The sequence below is a fragment of the Dryobates pubescens genome, chromosome 30 (genome assembly GCF_014839835.1).
Source record: "Dryobates pubescens isolate bDryPub1 chromosome 30, bDryPub1.pri, whole genome shotgun sequence".
Lineage (NCBI taxonomy): Eukaryota > Metazoa > Chordata > Aves > Piciformes > Picidae > Dryobates > Dryobates pubescens.
In genome coordinates, this window is record NC_071641.1 from 10,556,534 (window position 1) to 10,578,483 (window position 21,950).

General features: G+C 49.2%; 1 protein-coding gene across 1 annotated transcript in view; it reads right to left on the reverse strand.

Moving 5' to 3' along the window:
- PCDH15 (protocadherin related 15) overlaps positions 1-21,950 on the reverse strand; it is a 995,294-nt gene that overhangs the window by 222,330 nt on the left and 751,014 nt on the right. Inside the window, exon 13 of the mRNA XM_054174769.1 lies at positions 1,968-2,076. Coding sequence (XP_054030744.1) covers positions 1,968-2,076 — 109 coding nt within the window. The remainder of the gene's footprint in view (positions 1-1,967; positions 2,077-21,950) is intronic.

The following is a 21,950-nucleotide window of genomic DNA, read 5'->3' on the forward strand; positions in this document are numbered from 1 at the left end:
CTTCTATGATCAGGTGACCTGCCTGGTGCATGTGGGGCAGGCTGTGGATGTAGCCTACCTGGACCTCAGCAAGGCCTTTGACACTGTCCCCCACAGCAAACTCCTGGCCAAGCTGTCAGCCCATGGCTTGGATGGGAGCACACTGCAATGGGTTAGGAACTGGCTGGAGGCTGAGCCCAGAGAGTGGTGGTGAATGGTGCCACAGCCAGCTGGCAGCCAGGCACCAGTGGTGTGCCCCAGGGATCAGTGCTGGGCCCCATGCTCTTTAATATCTTTATTGATGATCTGGATGAGGCCATTGAGTCCATCAGCAGTAAATTTGCAGATGACACCAAGCTGGGGGCAGGAGTTGATCTGCTGGAGGGTAGAGAGGCTCTGCAGAGGGACCTCGACAGGCTGGACAGATGGACAGAGGCCAAGGGCAGGAGATTGAACACATCCAAGTGCCAGGTTCTGCACATTGGCCACAGCAACCCCATGCAGAGCTACAGGCTGGGGTCAGAGTGGCTGGAGAGTAGGCAGGCAGAGAGGGACCTGGGGGTGCTGGTTGATGGTAGGCTGAATATGAGCTTGCAGTGTGCCCAGGCAGCCAGGAGGGCCAATGGCATCCTGGCCTGCATCAGGAACAGTGTGGCCAGCAGGAGCAGGGAGGTCATTCTGCCCCTGTACACTGCACTGGTTAGGCCGCACCTCGAGTACTGTGTCCAGTTCTGGGCCCCTCAGTTTAGGAAGGAGGTTGACTTGCTGGAACGAGTCCAGAGAAGGGCAATGAAGTTGGTGAGGGGTTTGGAACACAGCCCTATGAGGAGAGGCTGAGGGAGCTGGGGTTGCTTAGCCTGGAGAAGAGGAGACTCAGGGGTGACCTTATGACTCTCTACAACTACCTGAAGGGAGGTTGTAGACAGGCAGATGTTGGTCTCCTTCCAGGCAGCCAGCACCAGAACAAGAGGACACAGTCTCAGGCTGCACCAGGGGAGGTTTAGGTTGGATGTTAGGAAGAAGTTCTATACAGAGAGAGTGATTGCCCATTGGAATGGGCTGCCTGGGGAGGTGGTGGGGTCACCATCATTGAAGGTGTTCAGGAGGAGACTTGATGGGGTGCTTGGTGCCGTGGGTTAGTTGTTTGGGTGGTGTTGGATTGGTTGATGGGTTGGACGCGATGATCTTGAAGGTCTCTTCCAACCTGGTTTATTCTACGTATTCTATGTATATTCTATGTATTCCTCTCTGGCCAGGAACTTGCACGGTCAACTAATCAAACTTTAAGTTACAAAGGGAAGCATGCAAAAGCACAGGTAGCATCATTAAAGGTGGCTGCAGTAAACCCCATTCAGTTTCACTTAAACACAAGGAGAAACTTCTTTGGTGTGAGAGTGCTGGAGCCCTGGAGCAGGCTGCACAGAGAGGTGGTGAAGCCTCTTCTGGAGAGACTGCAAACCCACCTGGATACTGTGATCAAGCAAGCTGCTGTGGGTACCCCTGTTTTAGCAGGGGGATTCGGGCTGGATGATGCCCAGGGGTCCCTTCCAAGCCCCACCATGCTGGGATTCCATGAAGGTGCTCTGTGCCAGAAGGGTGTTGGAATGAACCCTGCTCTAATTGCCTTTCTTTGGCATCTTTTACTGTGTCTTTGCAGCAGGGAGTCAAAGATGCAGTACAGCACAGTTGCAGAGAGCACAGAGAAGTCTCTCTCCTTTGGCCTGTGTTGCTCCATTCACTCAACCAGACAACTCTGGATCTAATCTGAACAAATAATCATAACTCATGCAGCCACATGAAATCACTTCTGCATTGCAGTCACACACCAATAGGCAGGACGTAAATAGAGAGAACAATGATTTCAAACATCCCACTGACCACAGCAGGAATTTTCTGTTAGGCTTCCACTCTCCCCAGGTGATCTATTCCTGGCTGTTCATAATCAAGCAACTGATTGTGAGTGATAGCAAAGAGTAGCAGACACCAACCAACTAGGATGGAATAGAGGATGCCCGGTCGATCAGAAGGAGGCTGGATGTTTCGGTCCTGATCTATGGCTTGGATGGGTGGAGTGACACTGATGGGATTCACAAGTGCCTGAAATGAGAAACCAGACAGATTGAAAACAAAAATTAGGAAAGCCAGCAGGCAGATCTTTAGGTTTCACACAAAACTGCCCCGCTCCAAAGGGTATTTGCTGAAGCTGCAGGAGGCAAAGTGCTCATACTGGAGAAGAGTTACAGCACGTGGCCCTTTGGAAAGCAAAATGAAGTAGGCAACATACATACATCCTTCTACAGCAGATACATTTGGTAGTGTAGCAGCAACTTCAAGCACAGGAGGCTCACAGATGTTGAAGCAAAAATGCCTGAGCAAGCTTCTGTAAGAAATCCCTTGAACCAGACATCTCAGGTATCACCACAGCAGTGAAACACAGCAAATGCTTTGGAAAGGGAAATAAACCCAAGCTGCATTTGAGCCTCATGAGGAGCCAGAGCAGCTGTGATACATGAATACATCCTGCAAACAAATTTAAGCCAAGGTGCAGACACTTCAAGGAGAGGTACATCTGAAGAGCTTGCATGGGCGTTGCAGTAATTCACAGAATTACTGTTCAGCAGTTCTGTGTCCAGACATGGAGATAAAAAGCCAGAAGCAGCATTCCCAGGCTTTCATCTCATCCACCATTTGGACACCCATTGCTTTACCTGCCAACTCCACAGGATTCCTGTACCTACTGGCAGCAATTAGCCCTGGCTGCTGCTTCTAGTGCTCCCTAAAGGCTTCTTGTGCTCTGTAGTCTCAAACCACAGGTTCCAGTGCTAACCCCAGACCTGCCATTCCCAGCTCAGTTTCAATAACCTTGGGCTGCTTAACCCACTAGAAATGTAACTGCTCCATGAATTCATTCCCTCCAGTCTTTTTCACATCACTGCCACCCTTCTTGCCTTGGAACTTCTATTTGTGTGTTTAATAACTTCTGTGGAAAACCAGGTGCCTTTTGTTCCACATCTGACTGCTCCTGGCAGCTTTAGCTTTGGAAAGCTGTCATGGAGGCAGCCACTAAACAGCCAGCAGCAGATACCTGAAAACTGTGGATTTCATAGATTGGCCCAGGTTGGAAGGGACCTCAGAGATCATCTACTCAAACCTCCCCACTATGGGCAGGGATGCCTCTCAACTGGGCTCAGCTGCTCAAGACTTCATCCAACCTGGTCTTGAATAAAACCAGGGAGGAGGCATCCACAGCCTCCCTGGGCAACGTGTTCCAGAGTCTCACCACCCTTGTACTGAAGAACTTCTTCCTGGGATCTAACCTAAACCTATTCTCTCTCAGGTTAAAACCATTCCCTCTTGTCTCCTTCCAATGCAATAAAATGACAGATCCTGATGTCAGGTGGGCAAATACTGTTGCACAACTAATTAAACTATTTGAAGAGATGAACCAAAACGTGCACACAGTCACTCTGAAAAGGAAAATCTCCCCATGGCTGCCCAGGATACACACAGAATCATAGAATGGTTTGGGTTGGAAGGGACATCTAGAGGTCAGCTAGTCCAACCCCCTCTGCACTCAGTAGGGACATCCTCCACTGGATCAGGTTGCCCAGAGCCCTGTCCAACCTCACCTTGAGTATCTCCAAGGATAGGGCCTCAACTACCTCCCAGGGCAACCTGTTCCAGTGTTCCACTGCCTTCATGGTAAAAAACTTCCTCCTAATGTCCAACCTAAATCTCCTCTTCTCTAGTCTCAAACCATTGCCCTCATCCCAGCGCTCCAGTCTTTGCAAACAGTCCCCTTCCAGCTATCTTGTAAGCCCCCTTCAGGTACTGGAAGGCTGCTATTAGGTCTCCTCAGAGCCTTATCTTCTCCAGGCAATAACTCCAAGATGGGGGTGAGGACTGATTCGAGGAGGTCCTCCATAGCAGGACTCAGTTTATACCTTTTGAGTTGTTGTCTTGTGGTCAGTTTCTTACTTAGTCAGAGTTCTCCAAGCAAACAAAAGAACTTCTGGGCCTGGAGTCACCAGCTAATGTGTGGGGGATTGAGCTGATGTTTACCAGCTCCTAGCAAGCCTCAGCCCTTTGTGCCAGGGTATGTCAGGACCTTGTGAGGTTGTGCCTGCCACAAAAGCTGCTAACTCCATGTTCTGCAAGAGGGGATTTGAAATTTAGCATAGAAATAGGGGGGGAGACAAGTCTATCACTTGGCTGAGGTTGGCACAGCCTGCAGAAATCCTCCTGCTGAGATCTAGAAGAAATCTGCAAGAGCTTTAATGATCCCTGTCAGTAAACCCAGAGGGAAGAGAGGGGAGCCAGGAGGAGGAGGCTGAGACAGGAAGAGGTGCCAGGCAGTCTGCAAGAGGGGAGAGTTAATAACCCCACCTGCCATTCTGGGTATGTGGCCATATGGTCACAACACAAAACTGTTCTTCCCACACTGTGCCCATGGGGAAGCCACCAAAAAGTGCATCAAAAGAAGAGTGACCAGCAGGACAAGGGAGGTGATGTCTCCCCTTCTACTCTGCTCTGGTGAGATGCATAAGAAGGACAACAAAATATTGGAGTGGGTCCAGAGGAGGCCACAAAGATGCTCAGAGGGCTGGAGAACCTTCCTTATGGGGACAGGCTGAGGGAGCTGGGGGTGTTCAGCCTGGAGAGGAGAAGGCTCCAAGGAGACCTTAGAGCAGTCTTCCAGTACTTGAAGTGAGCTACAAGAAAGCTGTGGAGGAACTTTTCACAAGGACTTGTAGTGATGGGACAAGGGGCAATGGCTTTGAGCTGGAAGGGGAAGGATTTTGACTGGACATGAGGAAGGAATTCTTTACAGTGAGGATGGTGTTGAGGAGGCACCAACAAATCAGACAGCAACAGCCACCTGAAAAGTGGGGCTTGATTGCAACTAATCTGCTCTCCTTCAGACACAAGGAAGTTACAGACTCAGATGTCAGGTGGGACAATACTGTTGCCCACCTAATTAACCTGTTGGGAGAAATGAACCAAAATGTGCACACATTCACTCAGAAAAGGAAAACCTCCCTACAGCAACCCAAGGTACACACACATACACTCACCAAGGTCCTTAAACAAGGACCCATGCTAAGGAGAGAAGATGTGACTGCCAGGCTGCTTCTGGCCATAGCACGACTCCATTCACACCCTGCTAGCTGTTGCTTTCTGGTCTCTCTTAATGAGTCAAAGGGCAGAGTTCTCTAAGCAAACAAAGGAACCTCTGAGCCAAAAAGTACCAGCTAATGTCTGGGGGTGTTGAGCCTCAGCCCCTGTGGCTTGGGAGGCAGGGGAGGGGCAGGGAGGGAAGGGGGGTGGTTTGTACTTGCCAGAGAGAGGCACTGGAACAGGCTGCACAGGGAGCTTGTGGATGCCCCCTCCCTGGAGGTGTTCAAGGCCAGGCTGGACAACACCTTGAGCACCCTAGTCTAGTGAAAGGTGTCCCTGCCTATGATGGGGGTTTGAACTAGATGATCTTGAAGTCAAACCATTCTATGAATTCCTATAGGTTACTGAGGTCTGACAAGGTTTTTCCAGGCTCAGGAGCCAGGTCTTGCAGCTACACAGCTTTTGGCACGGGAGTGCAGAGCATCTGACTCCCAACATGGAACTGGAACCTTCCCATTCTGCCTCTGTGCTCATGGCTTTTTCTACAGTTCCCAATGAGCAGGCAAGGTCCTTTGTCACATGCCTTGGACCCACTTTTGACTCTTAAAATAATTGAACTCTTAAAAGTGTAATAAGGAAGATGAGCTTGAAATAGGCACAAGGATGGAGAGAAGAAGATAGATGTGACATGGCTCTGCATTTTTAAAATGCTTTAGGACTGCATGGAAGCTACATGCTGAGAGAACAGATCATCCATTCAACTGTCCCAGCCCATAATGCTATTTTTAAGGTCACAGAGCAGTTGAAGCACTCTGACAAACCTGAGATGTTTCAGCAGGCCAAGCTGAAAAATCCCAGCCTAGGCTGGAGTCAGAGGGATGGACCTAGCCCTGTCAATAATGAGCCAACCATCAGAAGCTGTCAGCCCCTGGCTTGGACAGCAGCACTCTGCGCTGGGTTAGGAACTGGCTGGAGGCTGAGCCCAGAGAGTGGTGGTGAATGGTGCCACAGCCAGCTGGCAGCCAGGCACCAGTGGTGTGCCCCAGGGATCAGTGCTGGGCCCAATCCTATTGATGATCTGGATGAGGGGATTGAGTCCACCATTAGTAAGTTTGCAGACAACCCCAAGCTGGGAGCAGGTGTTGATGTGTTAGAGGGTAGAAGGGCTCTGCAGAGGGAACTTGCCAGGCTGGACAGATGGGCAGAGGCCAACAGGATGGCACTGAACAAGTCCAAGTGCCAGGTTCTACACATTGGCCACAACAACCCCATGCACTGCTTGAGGATGGGGCCAGAGTGGCTGGAGAGCAGCCAGGCAGAGAGGGACCTGGAGGTGCTGGTGGACATTCGGCTGAACATGAGCCAGCAGTGTGCCCAGGTGGGCAAGCAGGCCAATGGCATCCTGGCCTGCTGTGGTGGTTTAGGCTGGGTGCTGGCCCAGATGCCACTGCACAGGCCACACCTGGGAGGTCCCAAAGGGTCCAGCCCACTGGGTGGTCACAGCAAACCAGGTTATTTCACCCACAATCCTCTGCTCCCCTATAATAGATCAGCATGGGGTCTTCACTTCCTCTTTCTTCCCCTGCTGCTGCCTAGGTCAAACGGCTGAGCTGCCTCCCTTGGGCCTGCCCAGGCCCAAGGCTGGGCTGGGGGGGAGAAAGAGCCCTGGGGGGCTTGGGTGTACCCCCAGGTGGGGATGGGACGTTCTTGGGTATGTTCTGGGATCTCTCTCTCTTTTGTTGTGGTTCTCTGTAAAACTTCCATTGTTGTTTTTTTATTGTTTTCCCATTTAAACTTTCCATCACTTTTGCAATCCCTTTGTCTGAGTCGTTATTTCTGCCCGTGGTGGGAGAAATTGCTCTCCCAAACCATGACACTTGCATCAGGAAGAGTGTGGCCAGCAGGAGCAGGGAAGTCATTCTGCCCTGTACTCAGCACTAGTAAGGCCATATCTTGAATACTGTGTCCAGTTCTGGGCTCCTCAATTTCAGAAGGATATTGAGACACTTCCAAGAGAAGATGAAAGCATTCACAAGCTCTGGCAGAAGCAAGTCCCTCACCTCATTCCAACCTCCTTTCAGAGAGTTGTAGAGAGCTCAGCCTCCTCTTCTCCAGGCTAAATCCACAGAATCACAGAATCAATAAGTTTGGAAAAGACCTCAAAGATCATCAAGTCCAACCTGTCACCCAACACCTCATGACTACTAAACCATGGCACCAAGTGCCACGTCCAATCCCCTCTTGAACACCTCCAGGGATGATGACTCTGCCACCTCCCCAGGCAGCATATTCCAATGGCCAACAACTCTGTCTGCGAAGAACTTTCTCCTCACCTCCAGCCTAAACCTCCCCTGGTGCAGCTTGAGACTGTGTCCTCTGCCCTCAGCCATTCCTCACCAGCCCTGTTCTCCAGACACTTTTCCAGCTTTGTTGTCCTTCTCAGGGCAGACTCCAGCACTTCAAAGTTCTTGGAGTGAAAAGTGTAATACCAAACACACTACTCAAGGTGCAGCCTCACCAGTGCCCAGTACAGGGGCCCAATCACTTCCCTACTCCTGCTGGCCACACCATTGCTGATCCAGGCCAATGCTGGTGGCTTGCACACTGCTGGCTTGTCTTCAGCTGGCTGTCAAGCAGCACCCCCAGGATCTTTTCTGCTGGGCAGCTTTCCAGCCACTCTCCTCCAAGCCTGGAGCACACATGGGGTTGTGACCTAAGCACTGGACCCAGCACTTGGTCTTGTTGAACCTCATCTCACTGGCCTCAGCCCATTGCTCCAGCCTGTCCAGGCACCTCAGTAGAGCTGCTGATCAACACTTAGTGTCAACTGCAAACTTACTGAGGGTGAAGACATCATGCAACAAGATCAGCTGCCACCCATTGACATGCCAGAGATAATTTAAGGGTGTTTTGATTTTGCTAGGCTGATGCACCTCGAAGCAAAGCAATTCTAAAGGTATTTGCAACGTGTTTTACTAATGCTCAGATAATGCAAGTGGCTTCTTCACTGAAACTTAACTTGGAACTATGAAAACATGCTATGCTATCTGCTCAATGAAGCAGCCATTAATTCTGTTAATTATTGCAGGAGGTGTACCAACAGTTTTAATGGAAAATAATGACTTTTCAAATGCACAGTCAAAACATGCTTTGCTCAATAGCAGGAGTAACTGTGTTTATTACAAAGGGATAGCTCTTGCTTTCCAAGCACTTTAAAATGTACAAGACACAAGTGTCTGCTCACAACATCTCCCACATCCCACTGATGTGGTGCAGTCAGGGCTCATGGATCCAGGGCAGCCCTCCAGAACCCATCTCACTGGGGCAAGGCCTCAGTCCAGCCCTCCAAACTGTCCCACCTATCACAGTCAGCAGGTGTTGCACCAAACCAGTGTAACACAAGGATACAATACCAGCCACCATCCTCACCTGCAGGTTCAGAGGAGAAATGAGGATTGACTCAGCCCTTTGAGTTAGAGGATGTGCATAAGTTCATATAATCACTGAATGCTTTAGGTTGGAAGGGACATTTAAAGATCATTTAGTCCAACCTCCCTGCAGACAGCAGGGACATCTGCAACAACATCAGAGCCTCATGTCAAACTTGACTTCCAGGGATGGGGCATCTACCACCTCTCTGGGCAACCTGTGCCAGTGTCTCAACACCCTCAGTGTAAAAAATTTCTTCCTTCTCTCCAGTCTAAATTTCCCTCTTGTAGTTTAAAACATTACCCTTGTCCTGTCACAAGTCCTCCTCAAAAGTCTGTCCCCAGCTTTCTGCTCAGCCCTTTCAAGTGCTGAAAGGCCACCTTAAGGTCTCCCTGGAGTCTTCTTTTCTCCAGATTGGACACCCCCAACTCTCTCAGCCTCACCTCACAGCAGAAGGCTTCCAGCCCCTCCCATCACTGCTGTTTCCTCCTCCAGCCCTGCTCCAACAGGTCCATGTCTCTGCTGTACTGAGGACTCCAGAGCCGCCCCAGCACTGCAGGGGCAATCTCCACCTGCTGCCCACACTGCTGAGGATGCAGCCAAGGACATGGTGGGTTCTGTGCTGTGAGCTCATGGCACCATCTCATCGTCTGCTTTTCACTTACCAAGGTGTCTTCAGACTAAAGCAGAAGAGGTACACTCTCCTCACAGCTCTGCAGAGTGGGCAAACAGATTCAACTTGCAAAAGACAAAAACCCCTCACCCATTATCACTGCCATTCCCAGCCTCAAAGGAGAACTTCATCAAAAGGTGAAGGAAGAGTGAAATCTTTGTGGGGCTCACAAGAACTTAAGGACACTCAGTTGGAGGCAAGGAAAAAGCACAGGGGTTTGTCATTGGGGCAGCCTTCAGAAAGTGCAAGGAAAGTCATCATGGGTGGAACACCTCTACTCTGAGGACAAGCTGTCAGAGTTGGGGTTGTTCATCCTGGAGAAGAGAAGGTTCTGGGGAGACCTAATAATCACCTTCCAGTACCTGAAGGGGGCTGAAAGTACCTGAAAGATGGAGACTGTTTACAAGGGCCTGTAGTGACAGGATGAGGAGCAATGGCTTCAAACTAGAGCAGAGCAGATTTACAGTGGATGTCAGGAACAAGATCTGCAACAGGAGGCTGTGGAACACTGCAACAGGTTGCCCAGAGAGGGTTGCAGCCCCATCCCTGGAGACATTCAAGCTGAGGCTTGATCAGGCTCTGGGCAACCTGATCCAGTGGAGGATGTCCCTGATGAGTGCAGAGGGCTTGGACTGGATGAGCTTTGGAGGTCCCTTCCAACTGAGACCATTCTATGCCTATGCAGCCTTGCAGGGAAGGTTACTCAGATGTGCTGCAAAACCCAGCCACTTCTGAGAGAAGATGAAAGCATTCACAAGCTCTGGCAGAAGCAGGTGATTAAAACCCAACCAAACAAGGAGATTCCATCAATTCTAGGGCAAAATATGCAATACCTTTTCCTCATTAGGGAAGAGACTTCTCACTTCATGGTTTTGGTATTAAAAGACTTCCAGGGGTTTTAATATAACTGGATATACCACCAGGGAGAGCAAAAAAACCACCCACCCCAAAACCAAACCAACCCAAGAGGGAAGCCAATCCTCAACCTGTAAATGTTATCACAAGTATTAATAGATGTAAAAAAATTAAACCTTTCTTCAAACAGAATTGTGACAGGAAGCCTGCCAGGCAGTCTGCAAGGCCAAAAGATGATCAAGGGGGAAAAAATGTAAAACCAGAAAAGCTCAGAGAGAATATGATAGTAGCACATAACCTGCAGGGGGTTTCTCCTTTTGTGTTTGCCATGAAAGGACTCTGCCAGGTCTCCCATGCCAGCACCTTCTTTATAGAGAATGCCTAGCAGGCCCTCCAACAAATAGGGAGTTCAGAGATATTGTGGACTGAACAAGCCAAATACAGGGTGCCACGGGGCCAAGGGCATGTGGGCTTCCAAAAGAAAACCAGGATGAATGGTTGAATTTGCTGTGCTAGGTAATTTCCTGCTAAAAAGTGCTTTGGCACCTAAGGGACAGCAGGTGGCAAAGATAATACCAAGATTAGAAGTGTCCCTGGGCAATACAGGTGAGTATCAACCATGAAGCCTGAGGCTTGTACCAGGAGAAAACAGCAGATCACAGAACCAAAGAATGTTAGGGCTTGGAAGGGACCTCCAGAGACCATTGGGTCCAAAACTCCTGTCAAAGCAGAATCACTTAGGGCAGGCCACACAGAAACACTTTGAAAGTCTCCAGAGAAGAAGGCTCCACAACCTCTCTGGGTAGCCTGCTCCAGGACCCTCACAGTAAAGAAGTTTCTCCTTATGTTGAGATGGAAATTCCTGTGGTGCAGCTTATGTCCATCACTCTTTGTCCTGTTACTGGATTACTGCTAATGGATTTAGGAGGGGCAGGTCCTGCCTGACCAACCTGAGCTCCTTCTATGATCAGGTGACTGCCTGGTGGATGTGGGGCAGGCTGTGGATGTAGTCTACCTGGACCTCAGCAAGGCCTTTGACACTGTCCCCCACAGCAAACTCCTGGCCAAGCTGTCAGCCTCTGCCTTGAATGGGAGCACACTGCAATGGGTTAGGAACTGGCTGGAGGCTGAGCCCAGAGAGTGGTGGTGAATGGTGCCACAGCCAGCTGGCAGCCAGGCACCAGTGGTGTGCCCCAGGGATCAGTGCTGGGCCCCATGCTCTTTAATATCTTTATTGATGATCTGGATGAGGCCATTGAGTCCATCAGCAGTAAATTTGCAGATGACACCAAGCTGGGGGCAGGAGCTGAGCTGCTGGAGGGTAGAGAGGCTCTGCAGAGGGACCTGGACAGGCTGGGCAGATGGGCAGAGTCCAAGGGCAGGAGATTGAACACATCCAAGTGCCAGGTGCTGCACATTGGCCACAGCAACCCCATGCAGAGCTACAGGCTGGGGTCAGAGTGGCTGAGAGCAGCCAGGCTGAGAGGGACCTGGAGGTGCTGGTCGATGGTAGGCTGAACATGAGCCTGCAGTGTGCCCAGGCAGCCAGGAGGGCCAATGGCATCCTGGCCTGCATCAGGAACAGTGTGGCCAGCAGGAGCAGGGAGGTCATTCTGCCCCTGTACACTGCACTGGTTAGGCCACACCTCGAGTCCTGTGTCCAGTTCTGGGCCCCTCAGTTTAGGAAGGAGGTTGACTTGCTGGAAGGTGTCCAGAGAAGGGCAACGAAGTTGGTGAGGGGTTTGGAACACAGCCCTATGAGGAGAGGCTGAGGGAGCTGGGGTTGCTTAGCCTGGAGAAGAGGAGGCTCAGGGGAGACCTTCTTGCTCTCTACAACTACCTGAAGGGAGGTTGTGGACAGGCAGAGATTGGTCTCTTCTCCCAGGCAACCAGTACCAGAACAAGAGGACACCATTTCAAGCTGTGCCAGGGGAGGTTTAGGCTGGATGTTAGGAAGAAGTTCTATACAGAGAGAGTGATTGCCCATTGGAATGGGCTGCCCGGGGAGGTGGTGGAGTCACCATCCCTGGAGGTGTTTAGGAGGAGACTTGATGGGGTGCTTGGTGCCATGGGTTAGTTGATTAGGTGGTGTTGGATGATAGGTTGGACACGATGATCTTGAAGGTCTCTTCCATCCTGGTCTGGTCTATTCTATTCTATTCTATTCTATTCTATTCTATTCTATTCTATTCTATTCTATTCTATTCTATTCTATTCTCCTGGGTGCCACTGAAAAGAGCCTGGCCCCTTCCTCTTGACACCCACCCCTCAGGTATTTATAGACATTCATTGCATCCCCCCTCAGCCTTCTCAAGACTAAACAGCCGCAGAGCTGTCTTTCTTCATAGCAGCAATGTTCTTTCTTCATAGCAGCAATGTTCAGGTCCCCAAATCACCCTCATAGCTCTTCATTGGACTCTCTCCAGCAGGTCTCTGTCTCTCTTGAATTGGGGAGCCCAAAATTGGCTACAGTATTGCAGGTGTGGTCTCACCAGGGCAGAGCAGAGGGGGAGGAGAACCTCCCTAAACTTGCTGAGCACACTTTTCTTGATGCTCCTCAGCATAACATTGGCCATCTTGGCTTCAATTGCACATTGCTGTCCTCTAGATAAGTTACTGTCCACAAGGGCTCCACTTTAAATACTTCACTGCATTGTGGGATAGGTTATTAATGTGCTTGTGATGCATCTTTCTACATGGAAAGTATTTTTGTACTAATTATTCTAAGTATCCCCAGGAGTTGTGTCAGCTGCCCTGAGCCAAGACTCAATGAGAAGGGTCTGAGCAGCAAGCCTAGATGAAAGGCTGAAAAAAACCCACAGGAAAATAATTCTCCAAAGAACAGTGCACTGGGGGAGTGTGGCAAAAGAGATTGAAGAGTGAGCAGGAAGTGCCCTTAGAAGCCCTGAAGCTTTTACAGAATAGAGAATACAGAATTAACCAGGTTGGAAAAGACCTTTGTAAACACCTCCAGTGATGGTGACTCCACCACCTCCCCAGGCAGCACATCCCAAGGGCCAATCTCTCTGTCTGGGAAGAATTTCTTCCTAACATCCAGCCCAAACCTCCCCTGGCTGGACTTGGTGATCCTGAGGGGCTTTGCCAACCTGAATGTTTCTGTGATTCTGTGAGGGTGACAGAATACTGGAACAGGCTGCCCAGGGGACTTGTGGAGTCTACCACCTCTCTGGAGATATTCAAGACACACCTGGATGTGCTCCTGTGTGATCTGGTATAGCTGACCCTGCTCTGGCAGGGGGGTTGGACTGGATGAGCTTTTGAGGTCCCTTCCAGCCCTTAACATTCTGTGATTCTGTAATGAAGACTGGAGGATGAACAAAGAATACAATAGGACAGACCAAGCAAGACCTTCTCAGCTCAGGCTGGGGAGTTTGGCACATTTAGTGCTTCATTACCTGAATTTTGGAACTGGTTTTGCCACACAAGAAGGTGGTTTGCACCAGGGGCTGTGTACTGCTGTGCTAATCAAACATCCCCAACTGGTTTTGCCACTCAAGAAGGTGGTTTGCACCAGGGGCTGTGTACTGCTGTGCTCATCCAACATCCCCAACTGGTTTTGCCACACAAGAAGGTGGTTTGCACCAGGGGCTGTGTACTGCTGTGCTCATCCAACATCCCCAACTGGTTTTGCCACACAAGAAGGTGGTTTGCACCAGGGGCTGTGTACTGCTGTGCTCATCCAACATCCCCAACTGGTTTTGCCACTCAAGAAGGTGGTTTGCACCAGGGGCTGTGTACTCCTGTGCTCATCCATCAGCCTCAGCTGGTTTTGCCACACAAGAAGGTGGTTTGCACCAGGGGCTGTGTACTGCTGTGCTAATCAAACATCCCCAACTGGTTTTGCCACTCAAGAAGGAGGTTTGCACCAGGGGCTGTGTACTGCTGTGCTCATCCAACATCCCCAACTGGTTTTGCCACTCAAGAAGGTGGTTTGCACCAGGGGCTGTGTACTCCTGTGCTCACCAAACCCACCCAGCCAGCCTGGGTGATTTGGCTCAACTGTTTCTTGTCTTTGAGTGATGTGGCTGATGTGCCAGACCAAAATGTGAATCAAAGCAGATCATCTTTATTTCTGAAAGGAAATGACTTCTAATTACAGCTCCACAGTTACTTCTTCCAAGGGAAATCAGGACCCTTTTTGTTCTCAGCTTCTGACAGAGCTGTAAGGATGGAATATTTTCCTATTAGTGTTTCCAGTAAGTTATTAACCACAGTGATAAATATCCAGCAATTAATGGAACATTTCTGTATTTGGAAAAAGAAGGAGAAAACTCTGAATGTTAACATCAGTATTATTTTTTACCAGTTTATTCTCCCCCTTACTCTTGCTAACTAAAGGAATCACATTTTAGATTAACACTCCAAAATTTCACTTTACAGCTTGCTAAATACCTAGAAGATATTCCTGTTTTCTTTCATCAGCCAAATCTCCAGAGCAGACTGGGTCTCTGGTGAGCTACCAGAGCTACTGCTCCTCCTGCCCCTAGGAAGGGAGCCCCATGGCCTCGGTGTACCTACTCCAGGTCACTTGATAATCAGGTCCTAGCAACCAACAAAAGGTGTTTCTCTCACCCCAAGCACAGCTTCAGGGATGATCTGCATTGATATTTTTCTTTTCTCATTTTGGGGTTGGAGCACCTCTGCTGTGAGGACAGGCTGAGGGAGCTGGGGGTGTTCAGCACAGAGAAGAGTGTGCTCTGGGGAGACCCAGTTGCCACCTTCCAACAGCTAAAGGGGGGCTACAGGCTGTTACAAAGGCCTTCGGTGGTAGGATGAGGGAGAGGATAGAGGAGATTTGGAATGGATGTTAGGAACAAGTTCTTTACAATGAGGGTGGTTGAGCACTGGAACAAATTGCCCATAGAGCTGGTTGAGGCCCCATCCCTGGAGACATTTAAGGTGAGGCAGGACAGGGCTCTGGGCAATCTGATCTAGTGGAGGATTGTCCCTGCTGACTGCAGGAGGGTTGGACTAGAAGACCTTTGGAGGTCCCTTCTAACCCAGGTGAATCTATATATTGTCCAAAATTTCACAGCTTTCAGTCTTTCCTCTGAAATCTCCACTTTCTCATTTTAAGAACAATATTAGAGAAAAATCTGAAGCATGTGAAAGTCATGCTCAGCCAATTCTCTCTTCACACTAGAAAATTGAAAAGCCATGTGGCTTCCGAATAGAATAGAATAGAATAGAATAGAATAGAACAGAATAGACCAGGTTGGAAGAGACCTTCAAGATCATCGTGTCCAACCTATCGTCCAACACCACCTAATTAACTAAACCATGGCACCAAGCACCCCATCAAGTCTTCTCCTGAACACCTCCAGTGATGGTGACTCCACCACCTCCCCAGGCAGCCCATTCCAATGGGCAATCACTCTCTCTGTGTAGAATTTCTTCCTAATCTCCAGCCTAAATCTCCCCTGACACAGCTTGAAACTGTGTCCTCTTGTTCTGGTGCTGGTTGCCTGGGAGAAGAGACCAACCTCTGCCTGTCTACAACCTCCCTTAAGGTACTTGTAGAGAACAATAAGGTCATCCCTGAGTCTCCTCTTCTCCAGGCTAAACACCCCCAGCTCCCTCAGCCTCTCCTCACAGGGCTGTGTTCCAAGCCCCTCAACAACTTTGTTGCCCTTCTCTGGACTCCTTCCAGCAAGTCAACCTCCTTCCTAAACTGAGGGGCCCAGAACTGGACACAGGACTCGAGGTGTGGCCTAACCAGTGCAGTTTACAGGGGCAGAATGACCTCCCTGCTCCTGCTGGCCATCGGCCCTCTTGGCTGCCTGGGCACACTGCAGGCTCATGTTCAGCCTACCATCAACCAGCACCCCCAGGTCCCTCTCTGCCTGGCTGCTCTCAGCCACTCCTACCTCAGCCTGTAGCTCTGCATGGGGTTGCTGTGGCCAATGTGCAGCACCTGGCACTTGGATGTGTTCAATCTCATGCCCTTGGACTCTGCCCATCTGCCCAGCCTGTCCAGGTCCCTCTGCAGAGCCTCTCAAACCTCCAGCAGATCAACTCCTGCCCCCAGCTTGGTGTCATCTGCAAATTTACTGATGATGGACTCAATGCCCTCATCCAGATCATCAATAAAGATATTAAAGAGCACAGGGCCCAGCACTGATCCCTGGGGCACACCACTGGTGCCTGGCTGCCAGCTGGCTGTGGCACCATTCACCACCACTCTCTGGGCTCAGCCTCCAGCCAGTTCCTAATCCAGCTCAGAGTGCTCCCATCCAAGCCAGGGGCTGACAGCTTGGCCAGGAGTTTGCTGTGGGGGACGGTGTCAAAGGCCTTGCTGAGGTCCAGGCAGACTACATCCACAGTCTGCCCCACAGCCACCAGGCAGTCACCTGGGCATGGAAGGAGATGAGGTTGGTCAGGCAGGACCTGCCCTTCCTAAACCCATGCTGGCTGGGCCTGATCCCTTGGCCATCCTGTAAGTGCTGTGTTCATTCAGTGCAACTCACTCTTCTCCTTTTGTGGTGTGTATCAAACATGTGAGGAAATATCCCCACAACTTTTAAAGCAAGTCTCCTGCTCTCAGAGATAGCTGTGACTTCTCACTTTGTTCCCACCACTAGACTTCAGTTCTGCAAGGCTACATGGTTAAAATCCCCAGCAGGAATGTAGCTTTCAGATTATATTCACTTCTTCTGCAGTCTTACTGTAATTTTCTCAACCAGAAGCAGTGTTTTCAAAGATGGAAATGTCTGGTTTCTTTGAATATTCACTAGATTTTATAAGTTAAATATATGGGTTTGTTAGTTCTTGAACTGAAGACAGTGTGAGCTGGCAGCCCAGAAGGCAAATCACATCCTGGGCTGCATCCAAGCAGTGCTGCCAGCAGATCCAGAGAGGTGATTCTGCCACTTTGCTCTGCTCTGGGGAGACCTCACCTGCAGTGCTGTGTACAGGTCTGGAGCCCTTCATACAGGAAGGACATGGACCTGATGGAGAGGGTCCAGAGGAGGGCCATGAAAATGATCAGGGGGTTGGAGCACCTCTGCTACCAGGACAGGCTGAGGGAGCTGGGTGTGTTCAGCCTAGAGAAGGCTCCAGGGAGACCTAATAGCAGCCTGCCTGTACCTGAAGGGAGCTACAGGAAGGCTGGAGAGAGACTGTTTGCAAAGGCCTGCAGTGACAGGAGCAGGGGCAGTGGCTTCAAACTAGAGAAGAAGAGATTTATATTGGATGTTAGGAACAAGTTCTGGCCCAGAAGGCTGCTGGAACACTGCAACAGGTTGCCCAGGAAGGTGATTGAGGCCCCATCCCTGGAGATATTCATGGTGAGGCTCAATGAGGCCCTGGGAAAGCTGATCTAGTTGGGGATGTCCCTGATGACTGCAGGGAGGTCGGACTGGACGATCTTTGGAGGTCCCTTCCAGCCTGGACCATTCTATGAAAAGCAGCCAGCTTAACTACATCAGCTGAAATGCACCTCTCTGAAAAATCCCAAGTCTTAGATGCTGGAAGTGGTTGTCCTGCCTGATCCATAGATCAAGCAGGTGAAGTCCTTGTGTGCCTAGTAAGAGAGGTTCATTTCTTCACCTCTTCAAGTTCCTGCCAGTTTTAATGACAATTCTTGGTCTCTTGGTACACCCCCAAATATGTAAGAGTCAATTACCTGTAACATCCCATCTTTGTAATTTTAACCTTTTTATGCTTCATAACTTTCTAGTGACTTTTCCTTAAAAGAACACAAACAACCAAGGGTTCTCCTTATCGAGAGATTGCGCAGGGGAGACAGACAAATCAATCACAAAAATGGGAGAGATAGGAAAAAATCATAACAGAAGTTGTAGAACACCTTTTATGACTCCTTATCATGCACTAGCAGATAATCAATAGCTTATCAAAGCTGTCTGCTTTGACTTTGCTGAGTCATTGCCAGAGAGCCAATTCCAAATCACCAACAGCCAGTTTTAAACCAGCCTGTGCCAGTAAATTTGCTGTGAACACTATCCTTTGTTTCACATTGTCCATTACCTTGAACTTCCTATCAATCCAGAGACCTCTCTGTGGCTGCAGTTAAGAGGGAAAAGGCTGGAGGAAAATGTAAATGGAAAGTTTATCCACAAACTTTGAAGAGGAAACTGTGCCCAAGAGGATTTTATCATTGCTTTTGAATTGCTTCCTGGCTTCCCCAGCAATTCAAGATTGCCTATCAGTTCATCAGGCATCTATGCTTAAATTTAATTAGAGGAATTGCTGCCTGCTGCTCAGCTATCCTGCAAATAACTTGGCCATAGCAATTTGCCTTTTTTTTTCCCCTCAATAAAAACTATACCAACAACTGCAGGCAAGTCATGGAAATCAATCTCATTTTCCTTTTCTTAATCTGAGTTTCAGGGTTTAGCCAAATTGCTAATGAAAAATTAATACCTGAAAAATGGCTCCATTTGCTCACCCTTCAGCCAGTGGCAGAGGGACCAGCCCAAGACTCACATAGGAGAGAGGTGCTTCTCTAATGGACTGAACAAGCCACAGCCCAAGAATGCATGGATGGAGCCACTCAGAGTATTTCTCTGGTTAGCTCTTGAGGTGTAGCTGAAGTGACACCACCATTGCCCTGCCTAACTGATAATTTTTGGCTAGTAAATCATTGATTTTACAGCCCAAGAATTGACAACATATAGAATCATGGAGTCATACAATGGTTTGGTTTGGAAGGGATCTTAAAGTGTTCCAACCACCCAGCCATGGGCAGGGACACCGTCTACTAGACCAGGTTGCTCAAGGCCCCATCCAAGCTGGCTTAGAACATTTCCAGTCTTGGAGCCTCCACAACTGCTCTGGGTAACTGTTCCAGTGCCTCACAAACAGTCATGGGGTAGAATTTCTTCCTTATAACCAGTCAGTCTTCCAGTTTGAAGCCTTTACCCCTTGTCCTGTCACTCCATGCCTTTGTAAAAGGTCCCCCCTCAGCTCTCCTGTAGCCCAGTTCAAACGCTGGAAGTCTGCTCTGTGGTCTCCCAGAGCCTTCTTTTCTCCAGACTGAACAACCTCAACTCTTTCAACCTGTCTTTCACCAAATATTTTAGTCTAGTTAACACCAATATATTAATCTAATTAACACCAATAGTCAAGCTTTCCTAAACACATCAGCTACAATAGACAAGGACGTTCATTAAGCTTTTAGCAGCAAGTAATGATTTGCCACTGCTGTTTTGTCTGACACTTGCTCTGAAACAGGAGCATTTGTGAAGAAAAGGCAAAATGATCATGGTGTTAATTATGAGGAGGAGTTCATGCAGAGAACTGGACAGCACAGGCAGGCAGTAAAACCACAAAGCTGTCAGTCTAGACTGTGCTGCACAAGAGGCCTGGCGTTCTGTGCTCTGGAGCTACCACATTCATTAGAGTGGCTGGAGGAGTACTAAACAGAATAGAAGCTTTTACCTTTTAATCATTTATTGTCTAGACCTCATAGAAACTCTGAAATATCAGCTGTTAGAAGATGATCTTCTCAACTCCACCCAAGCATGCTTATTTCTCTTTCCTATAAAGTCCTGAAACCATGAGATACAGAGAACACAAGGGCTGATTATTGGCAAATATAAGAGAGATCCTCAGGCACCACAAGAGTCCATAGCCAAAGACGAGCACAGCAGAGGTAATGAGGAATTTGCTGCTTTCCCATGTGTTGATTGCTGAGAAACACAACTCCTCAATCAGTCTGGAGGAGAAGGACTTAGGGCTCTTAGCTGATGAAAAACTCAACATGGGCAGGCAATGGTTGCTGCCAGCTGTGTGCTGGGCTGCAGACAAAGCAGGGAGAGCAGCAGGACAGGGAGGGGATTCTGCCCCTCTGCTCTGCTGAGATCCCACCTGGAACACTGCACCCAGTTCTGGTGCCCAGCATGAGAAGGACCTGGAGCTGCGGGAGAGGGTCTAGAGGAAGTCACAAAGATGATCAGAGAGCTGGAGAAACACACACACAGCCTGCCCCCTTTCAGGACAGGCTGCGAGACTTGAGGCTATTCAGTCTGGAGATGAGAAGGATCCAGGGAGACTTTCTAGTGGCCTTCCAGTATCTGAAGTGACCTACAAGAAAGCTGTGGAGTGACTTTTTATGAGGGCTTGAAGTGACAGGATGGGAGGGAATAGCTTTGAGCTTGAAGGGGGGAGATTTAGACTGGAGATTAGGAAGAAATTCTTTCCAGTGAGGGTGGTGAGACACTGGAACAGGTTGTCCAGGGAGGCTGTGGATGACCCCTTCCATGTAGGTGTTCAAGGCCATGGTGGATGGAGCCTTGAGCAACCTGGGCTAGTGCAAGGTTTCCCTGCCCATGGCAAGGAGGCTAGAAATGGATGATCTTTAAGGTCCCTTCCAAGTCAAATCATCTTATGATTCTATGAATCAGAATCATGGAATGGTCTGGGTTGGAAGGTCATCTAGTCCAACATCCTCTGCAGTAAGCAGGGACATCCTCAATGAGATCAGGTTGCCCAGAGCCTGGCTAAGAGCAGTTTCTGAGACAGGAAGGGATAAGAATTAGATGGAGGATGGGGGAAAAAACACACCACCAAAACAAACAAAAACTTCTATACAAGCAAGAGCTGGTGTATATATGCTGGGCTAGGCAACAGGACATGTCTATGAACAACTAAGCCACTTCCCTAGAGCACACCTTCAATTTCAGAGTGAGTTTCAGTGCCTGGGAGCACTGCAGAGCTGCTGGGTTCTGCCTCTTAAACTCACAAAGTCACTTCTTCCCTGACCAGAAATCCTGGTGTGAAGAGAGACGAGAAGTTCTTCTCATGAGGAAAGCTGTTTGACTCTTGGAAGCCACAAATCCCAGCCACTATTTCAACCCTCCCTTGTGCCAATGGACAGAATTGTGCTCAATCGTGGTCTAATTCCAGGCTGAAGTGTAAATACTAGCCCCTGCAAGAGCATTTAGCATCAGTCCTCAAAATTGGACAGCAACTATAGAAAGGAATCATTAGAAACAAATTCAATCTCAAATAGCTTCCTGTTGCTTGATGAAACTAAATCACAAGCACAGCTTATGAGACTGTATGGGCAGAGCAAGCCAAGGGCTAGCAAAGTGTTTTTACCATGTTTCAATAAAAGAATCCAAATCCTGGTGAAAATAAGGCCAAGAATAAAAAGGCATATTGAGACACAACTGCTTCAGGAACTAACAACTCCCTAAATTAGCCAAGAACCTTGGCACTTTTCAATGTAACACATTCTAACCAGGAGAGAAATGCTTTGGCAAGAAAAACTGGTAATCTCACTTGAGCTTTCTGTTTAGTTTCATGCAGTTTGACTGTCAGCAGGAGTAAATTCACCCCCATACACATTTGACCCATACTGGTACGTGGGGTTGTTCTTCCCCAGGTTCAGGACTTCACACTTGGTCTGGAGCCCTCATACCGGAAGGACATGGACCTGATGGAGCAGGTCCAGAGAAGGGCCACAAACATGATCAGGGGGTTGGAGCACCTCTGCTATGATGACAGGCTGAGGGGGCTGGGGGTGTTCAGCCTCGAGAAGGGAAGGCTCCAGGGAGACCTAATAGCAACCTTCCAGTACCTGAAGGGGGCTACAAGAAGGCTGGAGACAGACTGCTTACAAAGGCCTGCAGTGGTAGGATGAGGGAAAATGGCTTAAAACTAGAGAAAAGCAGATTTAGATTGGATGTTAGGAACAAGTTCTGCATCACGAGGGTAGTGGAACACTGGAACAGGTTGCCCTAAGCAGCGGCTGAGGCCCCATGTCTGGAGATATTCAAGATGAGGCTTGACAGGGCTCTCTTTGGACAACCTGATTTAGCTGAGGATGCCTCTGCTTACTGCAGAGGGGGTTGGACTAAGATGACCTTTACAGGTCCCTTCCAACCCAGACCATTCTGTGACAATTCTTACT